Genomic DNA, 13,392 nt, shown 5'->3' on the forward strand with positions numbered 1-13,392 from the left:
GTTGACAATACACCTTTCCTGAAAGCAGGGACAGAAAGGTGCTCTGTGCCTCTGTGTGTACTGAAGGATTACTGTAAAGCAGTGCCTGGGCTCAGTGACCCAGATGGCCCCACCAATTCTGCCTTGTGCTTTCCTTTCTGTAATACAGCATCTCCCTCACTCTCTCGCTGAAGCAGGGTGCAATCATATCAACATGGATACAGCAGATTAGCTTTACAAGGTTCCCAGCAGTCTGACATCCATCAGCTCTCTAATCTCGGGGTAACACAATCCCTTTACAAGCAGGCGCTCGCGCTCTGGGCCGAGGGCTGCAGGTTAAACTGATACCCAGGTCCTGCATTCCACCAGCTGCTGATTGACTGACCCTGATCCTGACATTCCCAGGGCCTGGCAGCCCTCCATGCAAGGGTTAAAGGGAAGTTGTAAGCAACGGTTCTAAAACACTTGGAAGAATCTCCTTGAATCAAAACCATTTCATAAAAGGCTCTCCGCCAGGCAATAAAATATTTTTTGATGGACTCTTATTTTATCATTACCCATGTAAGAAAAATGTATTGCAAGAATCCCAACACAATTCAGGGAAGTAATCATTTGCAGATTTAGTAGGCATTCTCAACTGGCAAAAATGAAAGATTTATTGTAGGCATGATGAAACAAAGAGCAGTTGTGCAAACTTTACTGAGCTGGATTATGAGAACATGCTTTTTCCATTTCCCACTTTTAAATGCCTTGGATGCAGTTTCAAAAGACAGATCAAGATCAATTATTTAACACTGCAGCTCCACTGTACCTGAGCAGAGGATCTCTTCACACATATGTTATCTGTACACAACAATAAAAGAAGGAGATGGAGGGAAGACACCGATATAGACAGCTACAGCAGACTTTGAAATAAAACTCCTATTGTTCCTTGACTCCACAATCAGCCAGGGATGTAAATAGAAAAGTCAGGCACTGACAAATGTCTGTGATTAAATGCACAGCTATTTGAAATGCAGCCATTTCTGATTTACCCAAATACAGCAAATACAGGTGTAAGACAGAACACAGGGCATTGAATTCTCTACAATGGTGATATTTTGTCTGAAAGCCACAATACAGCTGAATAAAACCACTGTCTTGCACACCTCTACTCATGAGAATAATGTTCTGAAGTAAAAGGGTCTTTCTGGTCAGCAAAGGTGCACAGTCTTATACCAACTTTACAAAATACATGAAAGAGAAAATACTCTGGGAAGGAGGATATCTTTTCCTTGCCTTTTCCACCAGACATTTCATATGTTCTTTACAATGACACCAGTTTAAACAGGGAGAGAAAGCAGCAGAGTAATTTGTCTTAATTCAACTGTATCCAGAACTTGGGCACAAGAGTTTTCATCACACAGGAAATGCTGTTGGCAGGCAAAAGCCTGAAAGAGCTTTGAGATTCTCAGCAGAAGGAATGATTAGAGATGTAAAATAGCATTATGGGCACATTAAGTTATTGGCCTCGGTATCTCACTGTGATTATTCACCCTCACTGTGCTCCAAAGAAATTTATTTCATTGTACTTGTAAGGAAAAGGAGATCCAAGGTGACAATATCCCAAAGTGTTCATGACATTTCAGCAACTCCGTTCCTGGTCTGAGAGGAAGAGGATTTCACCTTCAGAGGTGCAGAGCAGGGCACCTCCAAAACCAACCTACCCAAAACCAGGCCTGCTTTTGGAAATAGCTCAGACTGAGCTGTCAGATGCCAGCAGGTCACATTTTGATATATTTAGCTTAACCTGACATTGGTTTTTTACCAAGCCCTCTGGACTAGTTGCTAAATGAGCCAGTGAAGGTTTCAGAATGTGACCCTGCACTGTGCAATGAAGGCTTTTCATTTCTCATCTGATATTAAAGGCCAACTGCTGCTGGTTTGCCCCAAAGTAACAAACAAATGCATCACATTGAGAACTGAGATAAAACTGCATGAATGACTGTATAAAGTTTTTAATGTGCACTAAATTCCTCTTTCTCCCCTGAGACTACACTATACAGCCTCTCTGCTGCCTACAAATGCAGATTAACATTTTTATTAAATGACACAGGTTTCACTAATAGCGAGCATTAAAACGTATTGGCCTAATAAGAAATATTATTAAGTATATCGTTGGCACAGGTTTTAAACAATATTTAATTTTATGGCTTTTTAATTGACCAAGCCTTCTGCCATGTGATACAAACTATTTTTCCTTCCTGAGGTTAATCACTGTTCAGAGAGGCTAAATCACTGAGAGTTCTGAACAATTCCTACCACTTTTAATAATCCCCACAGAACACATACAAAGGAATAAAATAAAGCCAAGCACTTAACCTGAAGAACACAAACACAAATACTTTCTTTAAAATTTTAGAACTTACAAGTTCTGCACCAAGCAGCCAAGCTGTCACCCAAATGACAGGATTAATAATATTTGCATGCAAGTTGTTTTTTATAAATTAAATTTCAAGAGGTAAAAAGAAAATTCTTCTCTCATTGCTTGTAAATATTATTCATATCACTGAATGCACCCTGCTTTCTCAGATCTTCTGGAGACAAATCAGCCACCCATAATGATGCTGGATCCTCCACAATTATGGTTTTATGACACAACTGTTCAACACATCTCTGAGGTACTCTTGAGATGTATTAAGGTATTCCTACAGCAAACAGGTATTTCACAATTACATTTCCTGCTCTGTAAAACTTATTACTAGAGTGGAGAATGCATCTGACTAGTTGAGGGTGTATCACTTATCTTTACTACTGAGCAGATTTAAACAGTGAAACCCATGGATGATTCACTCCAAGGCAGGGGAGACAGTGAAAAAGAAACCTTGTCGCACTTTTGCTGCATGGGAAATGGTGAGCTACAGAAATCCTGAGTTATAGCAAATGCAGGGCTTAGAGGCTGAAAAGCCTTTCTCCCTTTTTGCTCTTCAGATGTGATTATTTGATAAAATCCATTGATCTGCATGGCAAAGAAAGTGATCTTGTGGTGCAGCTGGAATGAATTGGGAGTTAGGAGGCTGTTTGCAAGATATCTTCAAAAGGTGATGCCTCATGAGAGGTTTATAGGTCTGTGCTGAGACTGGGGTTTGAATAAATCTACATGCAAAACCAGGCCACAGCAGAGCTGGAAATAATTGTGAGTGTCTTAATATGAGAAAGAATCACTACTTGCTGAGTCCTGTGGGACAAGAAGATAAAGATAAAAACATGGTATCGAGATGTCATTTTTGTATGCAAACTGGGGAAAGGGAAGGGAAAGGAGCCTAGAAGAAATCTTCCAAAAGAGATCTGGGAGACATTCCCAGAAATCTGTCTGGCAGCCAGACATGGCAGGTCACAACTAATAAATTTCACTTTTCTAAGCTGGTCATACTTCAGCCCATATTATTTGACAAAGCACATGAATGACTTTGTTTGGTGTGGAGGAGCTCTGGTACAAGTGCCCATCCTGTGTGCCACAAGGGTGCCAGTGCCAGTCCCTGGGGAGAGACACTTCTAGTACAAAACTGTTCCCTACTTGAGATGTTCTCTTTCAATCAGAGCACTGTCAGGTATTTGTCAAAAGCTCAGTGTTTAGTATTCTGACAAATATTTGTGGCTTTGCAGGCAAACTGATCATTTTCCTTGTACTCAAATCAGGTCACAGTTGGAATTGTGGTGAAAAATATGTATTTCAGTAGCCAAATCAGAACACTGAAGAATGAAGAGAAGATAAATCAGTCCAGGATGAGCTGAAATATAATTGTTTGGGGGACTCTGCTAACAAAATAAAAACACTGAATAAATCAAATGGGAAAAGCTTTTAAACAACAACAAAAAGAAGTGTCTTTGTTTAAACTTTATTCATGCTGAAACAGAAAGTAAAAAAATGATGGGTTGAAATACTGAAACATTTCCAAAATAGCACATTGTCTGTAAAATGTCAATAGTAACAAAATCCTCTAGTCCTGTTCACTGTCCCCCATCACTTCTTTTCCAAAATGAAGGTGACCCAGATTCACTAATGTTTTTTTCTTAAAGCTCTACTGTGATCCTACTGCTGGTTTGAAAAAATTGGTGAAATACCTAACAAAATTTCTATCATGGAGGATGGAAATGCATACCCATGCTTTTGTCACAAGGCTATCTGTTCCCTAAACCACTATCTGCCTATCACCTTACCTTCAGCAGATACCAAGTATTGTTAGTGGAAATTATCCAACACTGTGAGAACCATAACAGTGGCAATTAATTACTATATCCTATGGCAGGGAGTTTCACGGGGGGAGTGCCCACAGTGCTGTGGTGATAGTACTGCTAATACCCCACTTTGTTTCTTATTTAACACACTGAACAGCAGTACCTACACAGTCACCAGATCTGCACAAATGCATCAGGGAATCTTCAGGATTAGTGTGTTTTAAACAGGTCCCAAATTACTTAATAATGTATCAGGTAAAATGAAATTAAACCTTGTGGAAGTAAACATTCTCATAGGATTAAAAATGTATCTGAAAGCTCCTCCATAAAAGTTTCATGCTATACCTCAAACTACCATATTCCATTTCTCAGATCTCTTCAGCGTTCTGTATAACATTTTTAAGGCAGACAAGTGAACTTGAAAGCCATTCTGGATTCTGGCATTTTAATTCATTTTAATTTATTTAGATTTACGCAAAAAGAACCCTGGCAGTATGTCAGCCAGACCTAACCGGTATCAGACTGCTGGAAAGCAAGAGAGAAGGCAGCCAGTCCAGCTTGCTCAGAGCACAATCCCACCAGGTCCAGCATCCTCTATCATTTTTATATCAGCCTGATAAAGGAGATGCACATCACAGAAGCCCAACAATCCCAGGACCAAACTGGGAGGCTGATAATCTTTCAGGAAAACCCTGGCAGCTCCCCGCTCTGCAGCCCAGCTCAAGGCAAGGTCCCCAGCCCCCAAGGGCAGTGTGGGGCCATTGCACTGTAGTCATTTGCAGTTCTGTCCTGCTGCACTGGAACACGGCACAATCTCATTCACAATGGAATCTGGGCACAGTAATTTCTGCTGCTTTTGCTCTGCAAGACCTGTTAGTGTGGAGCTTTCCTGTAGGCAGACACCAGTTCAAATTCAGCAGCTGGCTGGGCATGAGCTGAGAGAGCCAAGCCTAAAGCCTGTTGTTGGCCTGCCCTCCAGTGCTGGGGCACGCTTAAACCTATTTGTGCTGCCCTGGAATCTGCAGTGGGCTTTGTAAACAAACAAACACTGTGTTTCCACAAAACCACTGAATTGCTGTCTACTCCTCTAATCAGAGTGTTTTGAATGCTGATATTCCTTGACAGTATCGGGAAATGCCATCAGAGACCTAATAAAAAGAGAGATCTCTGCTGAGGCAGCTTTGATAGAATGGATGTTTCCTACTACTGACTTCAAAGGAAAGAAAGTGAGCCCAATATTATTGTTGTTCTTTTAGAGCACTCCTTTGGCATCAGTGCATGACACCCTCCACTCCAAAAGCTGAAAACACTTTCCAGACTTCCACAACATTCCCTCGAGTCAGGCATGGAAACTCATTGTTTAGGTGAAGTAACTCACAAGCGGATAAGCTGCTGCATGCAGACCCATTTTCCCCACAGATGCAGGGCTGTCCCTGAGACTCCTCTGTAGCTGCAGCCCTGTAGAGATCTCAATTCCCACCCTGCATTGCTGGACACACACTCCCCATGGACTGCAGACGGCATCAGACTCGCCATCTACTGACAACAGAGATGCCACGCTGGTTTCCTCAGAAACAGAAGCAATAACACTAATCTGCTCCACAGGCATTCTCCTGTATTCCCAATAAGCAGGTCGCTGCCCATGAAGTGTTACAGATGCAGCCAAGCCTTCTGATGAAAGCTCTCACACACTCACATCATGTCAAACCACCTGCGTCAGAGACGTGCGGAGAAAACTTAACAGGAAGTTCAGCCAGAGCGCAATCTTTTGTGCAATCTGTGCAAAAATCTGTTTCACCAGTAAATTGCAAATTGTTAGTTTGTGTGAAATGGTGATTGGAACACAAGATCTGCCCTGGAATGCTGGAATTGCCTAAAGATGCCCTGAGGCAAGTTACTTATCTTCTCTGTCTCAATTTCCCCATGTTTAATGCAGTACCTGTGGTGTCTCAGCCTGAGGGATTCAAAAGAACTGACTACAAACAGCACAGGTGCTGAATTTCACTGTGTACAATACAGCACCCAAACCACTCCATTCAGATTCCTCCCAGACTGAGTATGTTGAATATACACGTGAAAAAAAGATTCTGCTTCAAAGTCTTAACTCTCTAGGCAAACACAGAGAACAGGTCTAAAACAAACAGAGGAGGCATTTGTTTCTCTGAAATACAAAAACTAAAGACATTAACCGTAAATATTATCCCTGTTCAGCTCCCTTCATGGATGTCACATACATTATGATAGCAAATTTCTATGAACACTAATTACACCTGTAGAAATTACATGAAGATAAATAATTTACCTCGATCCTGTCTGGGGAGGCCCCTGAGCACATATGAAGGCAGTGATGGGAACATATTTTCTACTCATTATGAAGCCACAAGAGTACAAGAGGGTAAACTAATAAGCCAAGCACAGATTTGTCCAAATCAAACAATTCCAGACAACTAAATGAGCAGCTCTGTTTTTACATTTGCAAGCAGAGGCTTAAACCAAGGATGCAATATCTGGAGATCAGCATGCTTCTACTCACCAAAGTATTCGAAGAACTGTGAAAGGCAGCAAAAGATGCAGCTATGAGAAACTTTTTCTCTTCCTTTTTTTAAAATAAAAACCATTTAAGCTTGCTAATTTTTGCTGTCTCAGACAATCAAAATTCCAATTGTCTGGGACATCAAATCTAAAAAAGCATGAAATTAATCTTCAGAAGTTAAAGTCTTAAAGGCATTGCATCATTATTTTTGTTGGATATATTTTTGATTATAATGCAGATGAACCCCAAATTTAATAAAACTAAAATAACATGAGTTAAGTATGAAACATAACAGGATATTGCAAAGAGATTAGGTAGTTTCCTTTAGACTACTTGCAGAGCCCAAGGAAAAACCAAACTGAAGGACACAATGACGAGAAGGCACCCCTTAATGAGAATATTTAACAGAACGTGAAAACAGAACACTCATAGTACCAGCTCTGGCAATGGAACAGAGTGAGCAGAATATGGACCCAAAACATCAGCAGTGCTCCACAGCAGATCCTGTTTTGCCTGTCGCCTGTCTGTAGTAAAGAAAGAAGCAGGCTCGCTAAATTCAAACCAGCTGCAACGATGAGAGTGTTACAGTTGGACTGAAGGAAGCTTACCTCATGAAAGTATTGTGGAAACTGCTGTTGGAAAGATAATAAAAGGATTAACTGCAGTTTTAGCGAACCATTTACTTTTCAATCAAAATGTCTCATGTATTTCCTGTTCTCAAGTAGCTTGAATTCCAAAATTCCTTTGTCTATTACAGTACATAGTAGCAAAGCCTGTCATAAGAAATTAATAATTTTACATGGAAAAGTACTTTTATGTATGAGAGCGGGGTGCTGTTCACTGTTAGCTTCCCCTGAGCAGTTCAATACCTAGTCAGGCAGTAATCTTGCAGGCAAGAGAGAAACTGAGGGCTTTAAAAGAAAGTACAATGGGTAATTGTGAACAGCAAAAGAAAATCTCCACTACAAACACAAGAGATCCAAAGTTACTTTAACAGAGCTACAGAAAAAAACAAAACAAAATCTCAGACCTCTATAGACAGAGAAAGAACTGCCTTCTTAATTTGCAGGAATAACAGCACAATTATTACCACATCAAAAGAAAAGCCATCGTTTAAAATGACATGACATCACTGCACAACGCAACACTGCACAGCAACCTCTGTTTCACACGGAATGGAACTCACTGGGCAAATAATCCCCACTTGATATTAACAACTTCAAGGAGCTGTGCTGTAGCTTTGGACCCTGCCCCTGCTAGATCAAGCTGTTTTCAGGGCAGAAAACTAAATTTGCAAAGAAGAGACGGTTTCTGTGTATTCTCTTGGATCCACTTCCCTCCCTGCAGAATTACAGACTGCAAGGTTTAACACACAATACCTCTGCTGACAGTGGATGATGCCTCTTGCTGTGGGAAGAGAAGGGTTAACTCCAAGTTGAGCAATGTGGAGCTCCCAGTCCTGACTGGGCTGTTCCATGTATGGGAACAACTACAATATCTGCTCCAGTAAAAGAGATCTCTATATGCTTACATGCCAAGACTATATAAATATGACATAAAGGCTGTCTGCAATATCAGATGCAGAGGTTTTTCCAACCTATTCACAAAACCCTGATGTGTTATCAAAAGCTGGCACTTTACTACAGATGAAATTAATTGAAAGTATGACATTTTTAGCATTTACTAAGATATTACAGCATTTCTCTGGTTTACCAAGTTTTCTGTAATAATGGGAATGTAACATTAGAAATCTGCCATACAATACCTGTTAAATATGCATTTTTCAGGAAAAGAGACAAGTTCCCTTATCCACAGAGTCTACTGATATTTCAGCACCACAGGAAACTAATCAGGGCTTCATGTTTTAAGTATGCTTTCAATTTACTTACCTACGCTTTTGTTTGGAAAGAAGCAAACTTGCATTATCCTTTGATAACTGATAAATAAAAGAGATCTATTCAGGGGAAGTTTAATTCATTTGTACATTTAGAAAATGTCATTGAGCTACTTCTGGAATAAAACCACTCAGTTCTTGCTTTCAAAGCAAAAAGAAACACATAAGGCTTAGAGTGTTTCCATATTATCTTGGACAATTTAATGGTATTCTCTAAATATGTGCACTGTTTCCAGTATTATCTTAGGGAATACCCACTAAACTGTGTGGGACATTAAGATAACGCTTTTCATTTATGCAATGGAAGTAAAAAGATAACCAGGACAATCACTTACAGAGAAAATTCTTCTCTGCAACACATTTTGAATACTTTTGTTTTCTTCCTTCTCCCTTCCATAACCATCACAGGCCTGAAAGCTTTTTCTACAAACATTCTTTCCTATTCCTCCATAGAAAGCTACAGCTTACCATGGAAAAGTTTGTCATGATCTAACATCCTTACAAGCATTTTCCACTGCATCATGCTCTGATCAAAACAATAAAATAGACATATAGCTGAAAATTCTGCCTATCAGGAACCCCAACCTGCTGCCATAACCATTCCCTTTGTCTGCACTTTTTTGTGCGTGTGCATGCGTGCACACACGTGTGGGTGTTACAAATGAGAATTTCCAAAATTCATGGCCCTATTTGGAAGCTTATGTCAAACTTGTTTTGCTTCATCTGTTTCAGTCAGGGTCTTGTATCATTGTTGTTTCAAACATGTGGAAAGCTTAATGGAAGTCATTAACTTTTATTTTAGTTTGGCCATATTGTCATCATGGTGGGCAGATGCAGAGATGGTGTTATTCCCAAGATCCTCTTTTTGGAACACTGCTGTTGTTTACATCTTCTTGATCAGAAGAGAACAATGGTTTTTACTTATTTTTAAAGCTCTGTTTCGCAAATTAAAAAAACCCCTAACAACCTTTGAAAATGTAATTAAATATATTCTTTTTAGTCTTTTAACTATTTAAAATCCTTAAAAAGTTTCTTTCTTTTGTCTAAACTACATTTGAAGTTTTTGCACTTACAACTCTATGGGTTATTGTTCAGCTCAAGGAATGAGAAGAATTTCATTAGATGTGTTTTATGTTTCTTGATTAAAAATGTCACCCGAGGCTCAGTGACTTTGTTTTACGTTAAGTGACGGCTGCGTGCTTTGATCATCACTTTATTAGTGGTTTAATGAATATTAAAAAAACAAAGCACTGTATTAAAAGTTAAGCTCTCATATAAGGAAACCGAATCCCTTTTCCAAGAACTACAGTATTTTTTACTCAATCATTTCCTTCTAGATTAAGGTTTTCTCCAATTCCCCTTTAGCCTGCTACAGACTAAGTTACAGGAAAGCACAACAATTACACTGGAATAAGATCGAAGAGAGAGCAAGAAAGAGAGAAGAGCAGTTATGTTTCTATTCAAACAAATATAATCCAGACTTACCATGCACTTGTTTGGTTTTTCTCCAGAGTGAACCCTCATATGAATCAGCAGTTTGTAACGAGCATTGAAGGGTTTGTAGCGGCGGACACAGCCTGCCCAGAAGCAAGTGAAGTCCTCTCCTTTCCTCTGGTCAATGTGAGTCTTTTCTATGTGTCTGACCAGCTCGTCTTGTTGGTCGTACGTGGCACTGCAGTCAATCCACTGGCACACCTGCCTGCCACTGCCGAGGTCCTGCTCATCGCCGTCGCTGGGCTGCAGGGACTTGGGAGACACGGAGGTGCTGAGGTGAGGCAGCGTGCCTGGGCTCTGGCTGAGCTGCTGGTGGAGGTGGTACGGGGGAGGCAGCCCCTGGTGATGGCGGAAGAGATCAGCAGTGGAGGAATAATCGTCAGCCGGTTCTTGTTTTAAGAAACTCACCTTCTGGGTGCCGTGCGAGGAGCTCTGGGGAGGAAGGCTCGTGCCATTCATCATAAGGCTGAGGCTGCCATTCTCCTCGACTTGCTGCATTTGTATCTGCTCACAGTCACCTCTGTCACACTCAGTGGAAAGAGGTACAAGACATGCTGGAGGGGAGGGAATACTGCAAGGGTTTCCAGGCTGAGAGCAAGACTGGGGCTGAGAGGATTTTTGAGCACTGTGATGACTGATCTCCACAGGATGAGAGGAAATGCCAGCTGAGTTAGCTCGCAGTCCATTCACACAGGTGACCAGTGACGTCTGCGACGTGCGGATGATCGCTGTAATATCGATTCCTTCGGCTGAAGACGGCACAACAGAGATGCATCTCTTCTTCAGGTTGCTTGTCTGTAGCCTGGCCGAGTGCTGAGGGGTGCCAAGCGACAAAGGACCCAGGGAGGAGTTGTGTTCATTATTAAACAAGTAGGATGAAAGTGAATTTGTAAAGCTATTATTCATTAGGTCTAGTTCAGGGTGCAGACTACTGGAGGCTCTCAGCTCCATCCCCTCTGTAATCCTCCTATGTGTGGAAGCCTCAGACAGAACCTTATAATCACTGGGGCATTCTTGTTTAATGTGCTGAGCCGGGTGACTTCCATTCAGGCATGGAGCAGCAGAATCTACTGAGTCTTGAAACCTGGGTGACCTGCAATACAGTTTTCGTTAAGCATCACTAACCACCACAGGGTTTATGATTTTTGTACAAGACATAACACTTGTTAAGCCCTGCAGAACGGAAGCACTTGCTCTCTGCTGATGTTGCCTGTCTAATGCAGCAATTACACCAAAAAAATCTGCAGTGCTTCCTCTCCAACCTGTGTAAAGACAGCATCACTTTACATAGGATTAATCTGACACACTAGGTTACACATGGAACAGAGAATCTTCACTGCTACAGGCAGCTCATCAATCACAATTGAGACTTTCAATGCATAATAGATTGGGCAAAACAATAGCTGAGAATGAACTTTGAGAACTTTGGGCATTTCTGAATTATTAAAATACTGCCATTTTACTCAGAGCACACTGGGGAAATGCCTTGGCATTTTTGTTGACACAAAAAAGGCTAGCTGAGCTTTGCTTACATGTTAGAGACATGCTTTCCTTTGCTAACTTAAAAAAGGAGCCAGATCACTGAGGAAAAAAGGAATACAGCAGAAGAATTGCTTGCTTTCAAGCAGCATTCCAAAATCAATGAGAGATCTGCTGAGCATTTACTTCCACAGAATAAAAAGTTCACAGCCAGTAAATTTAAAATGGCAGCCTATGTACTCTCATCTCCATTTTTCATAATAAAGAGTGCATGGGATTGTAAATCACAGTTCTGTTTTGCAGAAGTGATTTTTCATCATTTTTCATGTGTGTTGAATCCATTCATTGAAGAAGCAGATCCTTGAGGAACTCCACAAAAGACTTTTCAGAAAAGCACTGCATTAAGAAACATTTGCTCCTAACATTTTCTTCCAAGCAGTTAGCAACTGGTTTATGGCTTAAAATAAAACATTTTATCTCAGCTATAAACATTTACTGTGGATGATCCAACTGTGTGCTTTTTCTTAGGAGCAGAGGGTGTTCCTTACATATCCCCAAAGCATGGGAGGGTTTAACCTATGGCTTCATCGTGCCAGACCAAGGAGAGGAAACAGTACATCTGTGTGCAGGAAAGCTGTGCCTGAGCTAATAAACCCTCCAGAGGAGTGCCCCGTGGCTCTTAAGCTGACATGTTCCACTTAAATGAATTTTATGCCTTTATGATGCTAGCACCACAAAAGCTGAAGAAAATCCAGCCATTTGGCAGCCTGTGTGTGACACCACAGCTAAGACAGGTCTGACACATTTTAAAGCACGAAACACATGTACTTGAAAGTATTTTGGACATTTATACACTAAACTATGAATCTGCTGAATAAATTGCATTTATTTTACACTTTAGATTATTTTATCACTATTATTTCCATTAATCCATCACTAATATTAAGATGGGAAGCTGGGATAACTTCTAAAATTTCCTTGGTAATAGCCCTCAAAAAAACCAAAAAGGGATGGAAAAAATAACAACAATCAGAAGCTTCAAAAATACTTCCTTCCCATGAAATTAAGGTTGTCAAAAACTGGTACCTGTATGAGGCACACAACTGGGAATACTGCATTCACTACTGACAGGTTTCTAAGTTCCAATAGGGCTTAATGTAAAAAAACCCTTTAAGATCATGAGAGATGTAAAATTCCCCAGCATTCACTGATACAGAACAATCAGATAATTTGTTTTCCACCAGAAAGTTTAAAACAGTACATTAAAAAATTTTAGAGGTTTCCATAAAGCACTGTTCGTAATTTCTCCCTTTAGGTTTGCACAGTTGGTCTCTGGATAAACGTAAAGCACCTGTTTCTGCAGATGGCAAATTTATATTTTCAAAAACCAAACCAAACAGCATTCATACATTATTTTTTAACATTTACAGAACCATATGTCTGTAAAATATGTGGCATAAGTATACTTTTATTGCATATGTTTGGGAAACCCTGCTCTGTTTGCTCAGTGAAAGATTGGTGTTTTAAACTCATTCTGAGAAAGGCTTTACAGCACGCCATGCCAGGCACAGCATTTCCTATTACTTGGTTTCTGCTGTACAAAAACTCTCCTAAATAATTCAGTTTGTATCACAGTTTTGTGGTCCCAAAGCCTCAGGCTAAAGTAAACTCAACACATTTCCTACATCATATAAAGCTAACCCAAGCCTTACATTTCAGCCTGTGATAATTGGTGTTGTATTATTAAGCTTTATGTAAAGCTCCCATCTTGCCAGAAATCCATGAGAGAAGTTTG

General features: G+C 40.4%; 1 protein-coding gene across 2 annotated transcripts in view; it reads right to left on the reverse strand.

The window, feature by feature from the left end:
- GLIS1 (GLIS family zinc finger 1) overlaps positions 1-13,392 on the reverse strand; it is a 177,875-nt gene that overhangs the window by 78,273 nt on the left and 86,210 nt on the right. For both annotated transcript variants that reach the window (XM_063166137.1, XM_063166135.1), the window contains exon 3: positions 10,110-11,211. In XM_063166137.1, coding sequence (XP_063022207.1) covers positions 10,110-11,211 — 1,102 coding nt within the window. The remainder of the gene's footprint in view (positions 1-10,109; positions 11,212-13,392) is intronic.

Source organism: Melospiza melodia, chromosome 11 (genome assembly GCF_035770615.1).
Source record: "Melospiza melodia melodia isolate bMelMel2 chromosome 11, bMelMel2.pri, whole genome shotgun sequence".
Lineage (NCBI taxonomy): Eukaryota > Metazoa > Chordata > Aves > Passeriformes > Passerellidae > Melospiza > Melospiza melodia.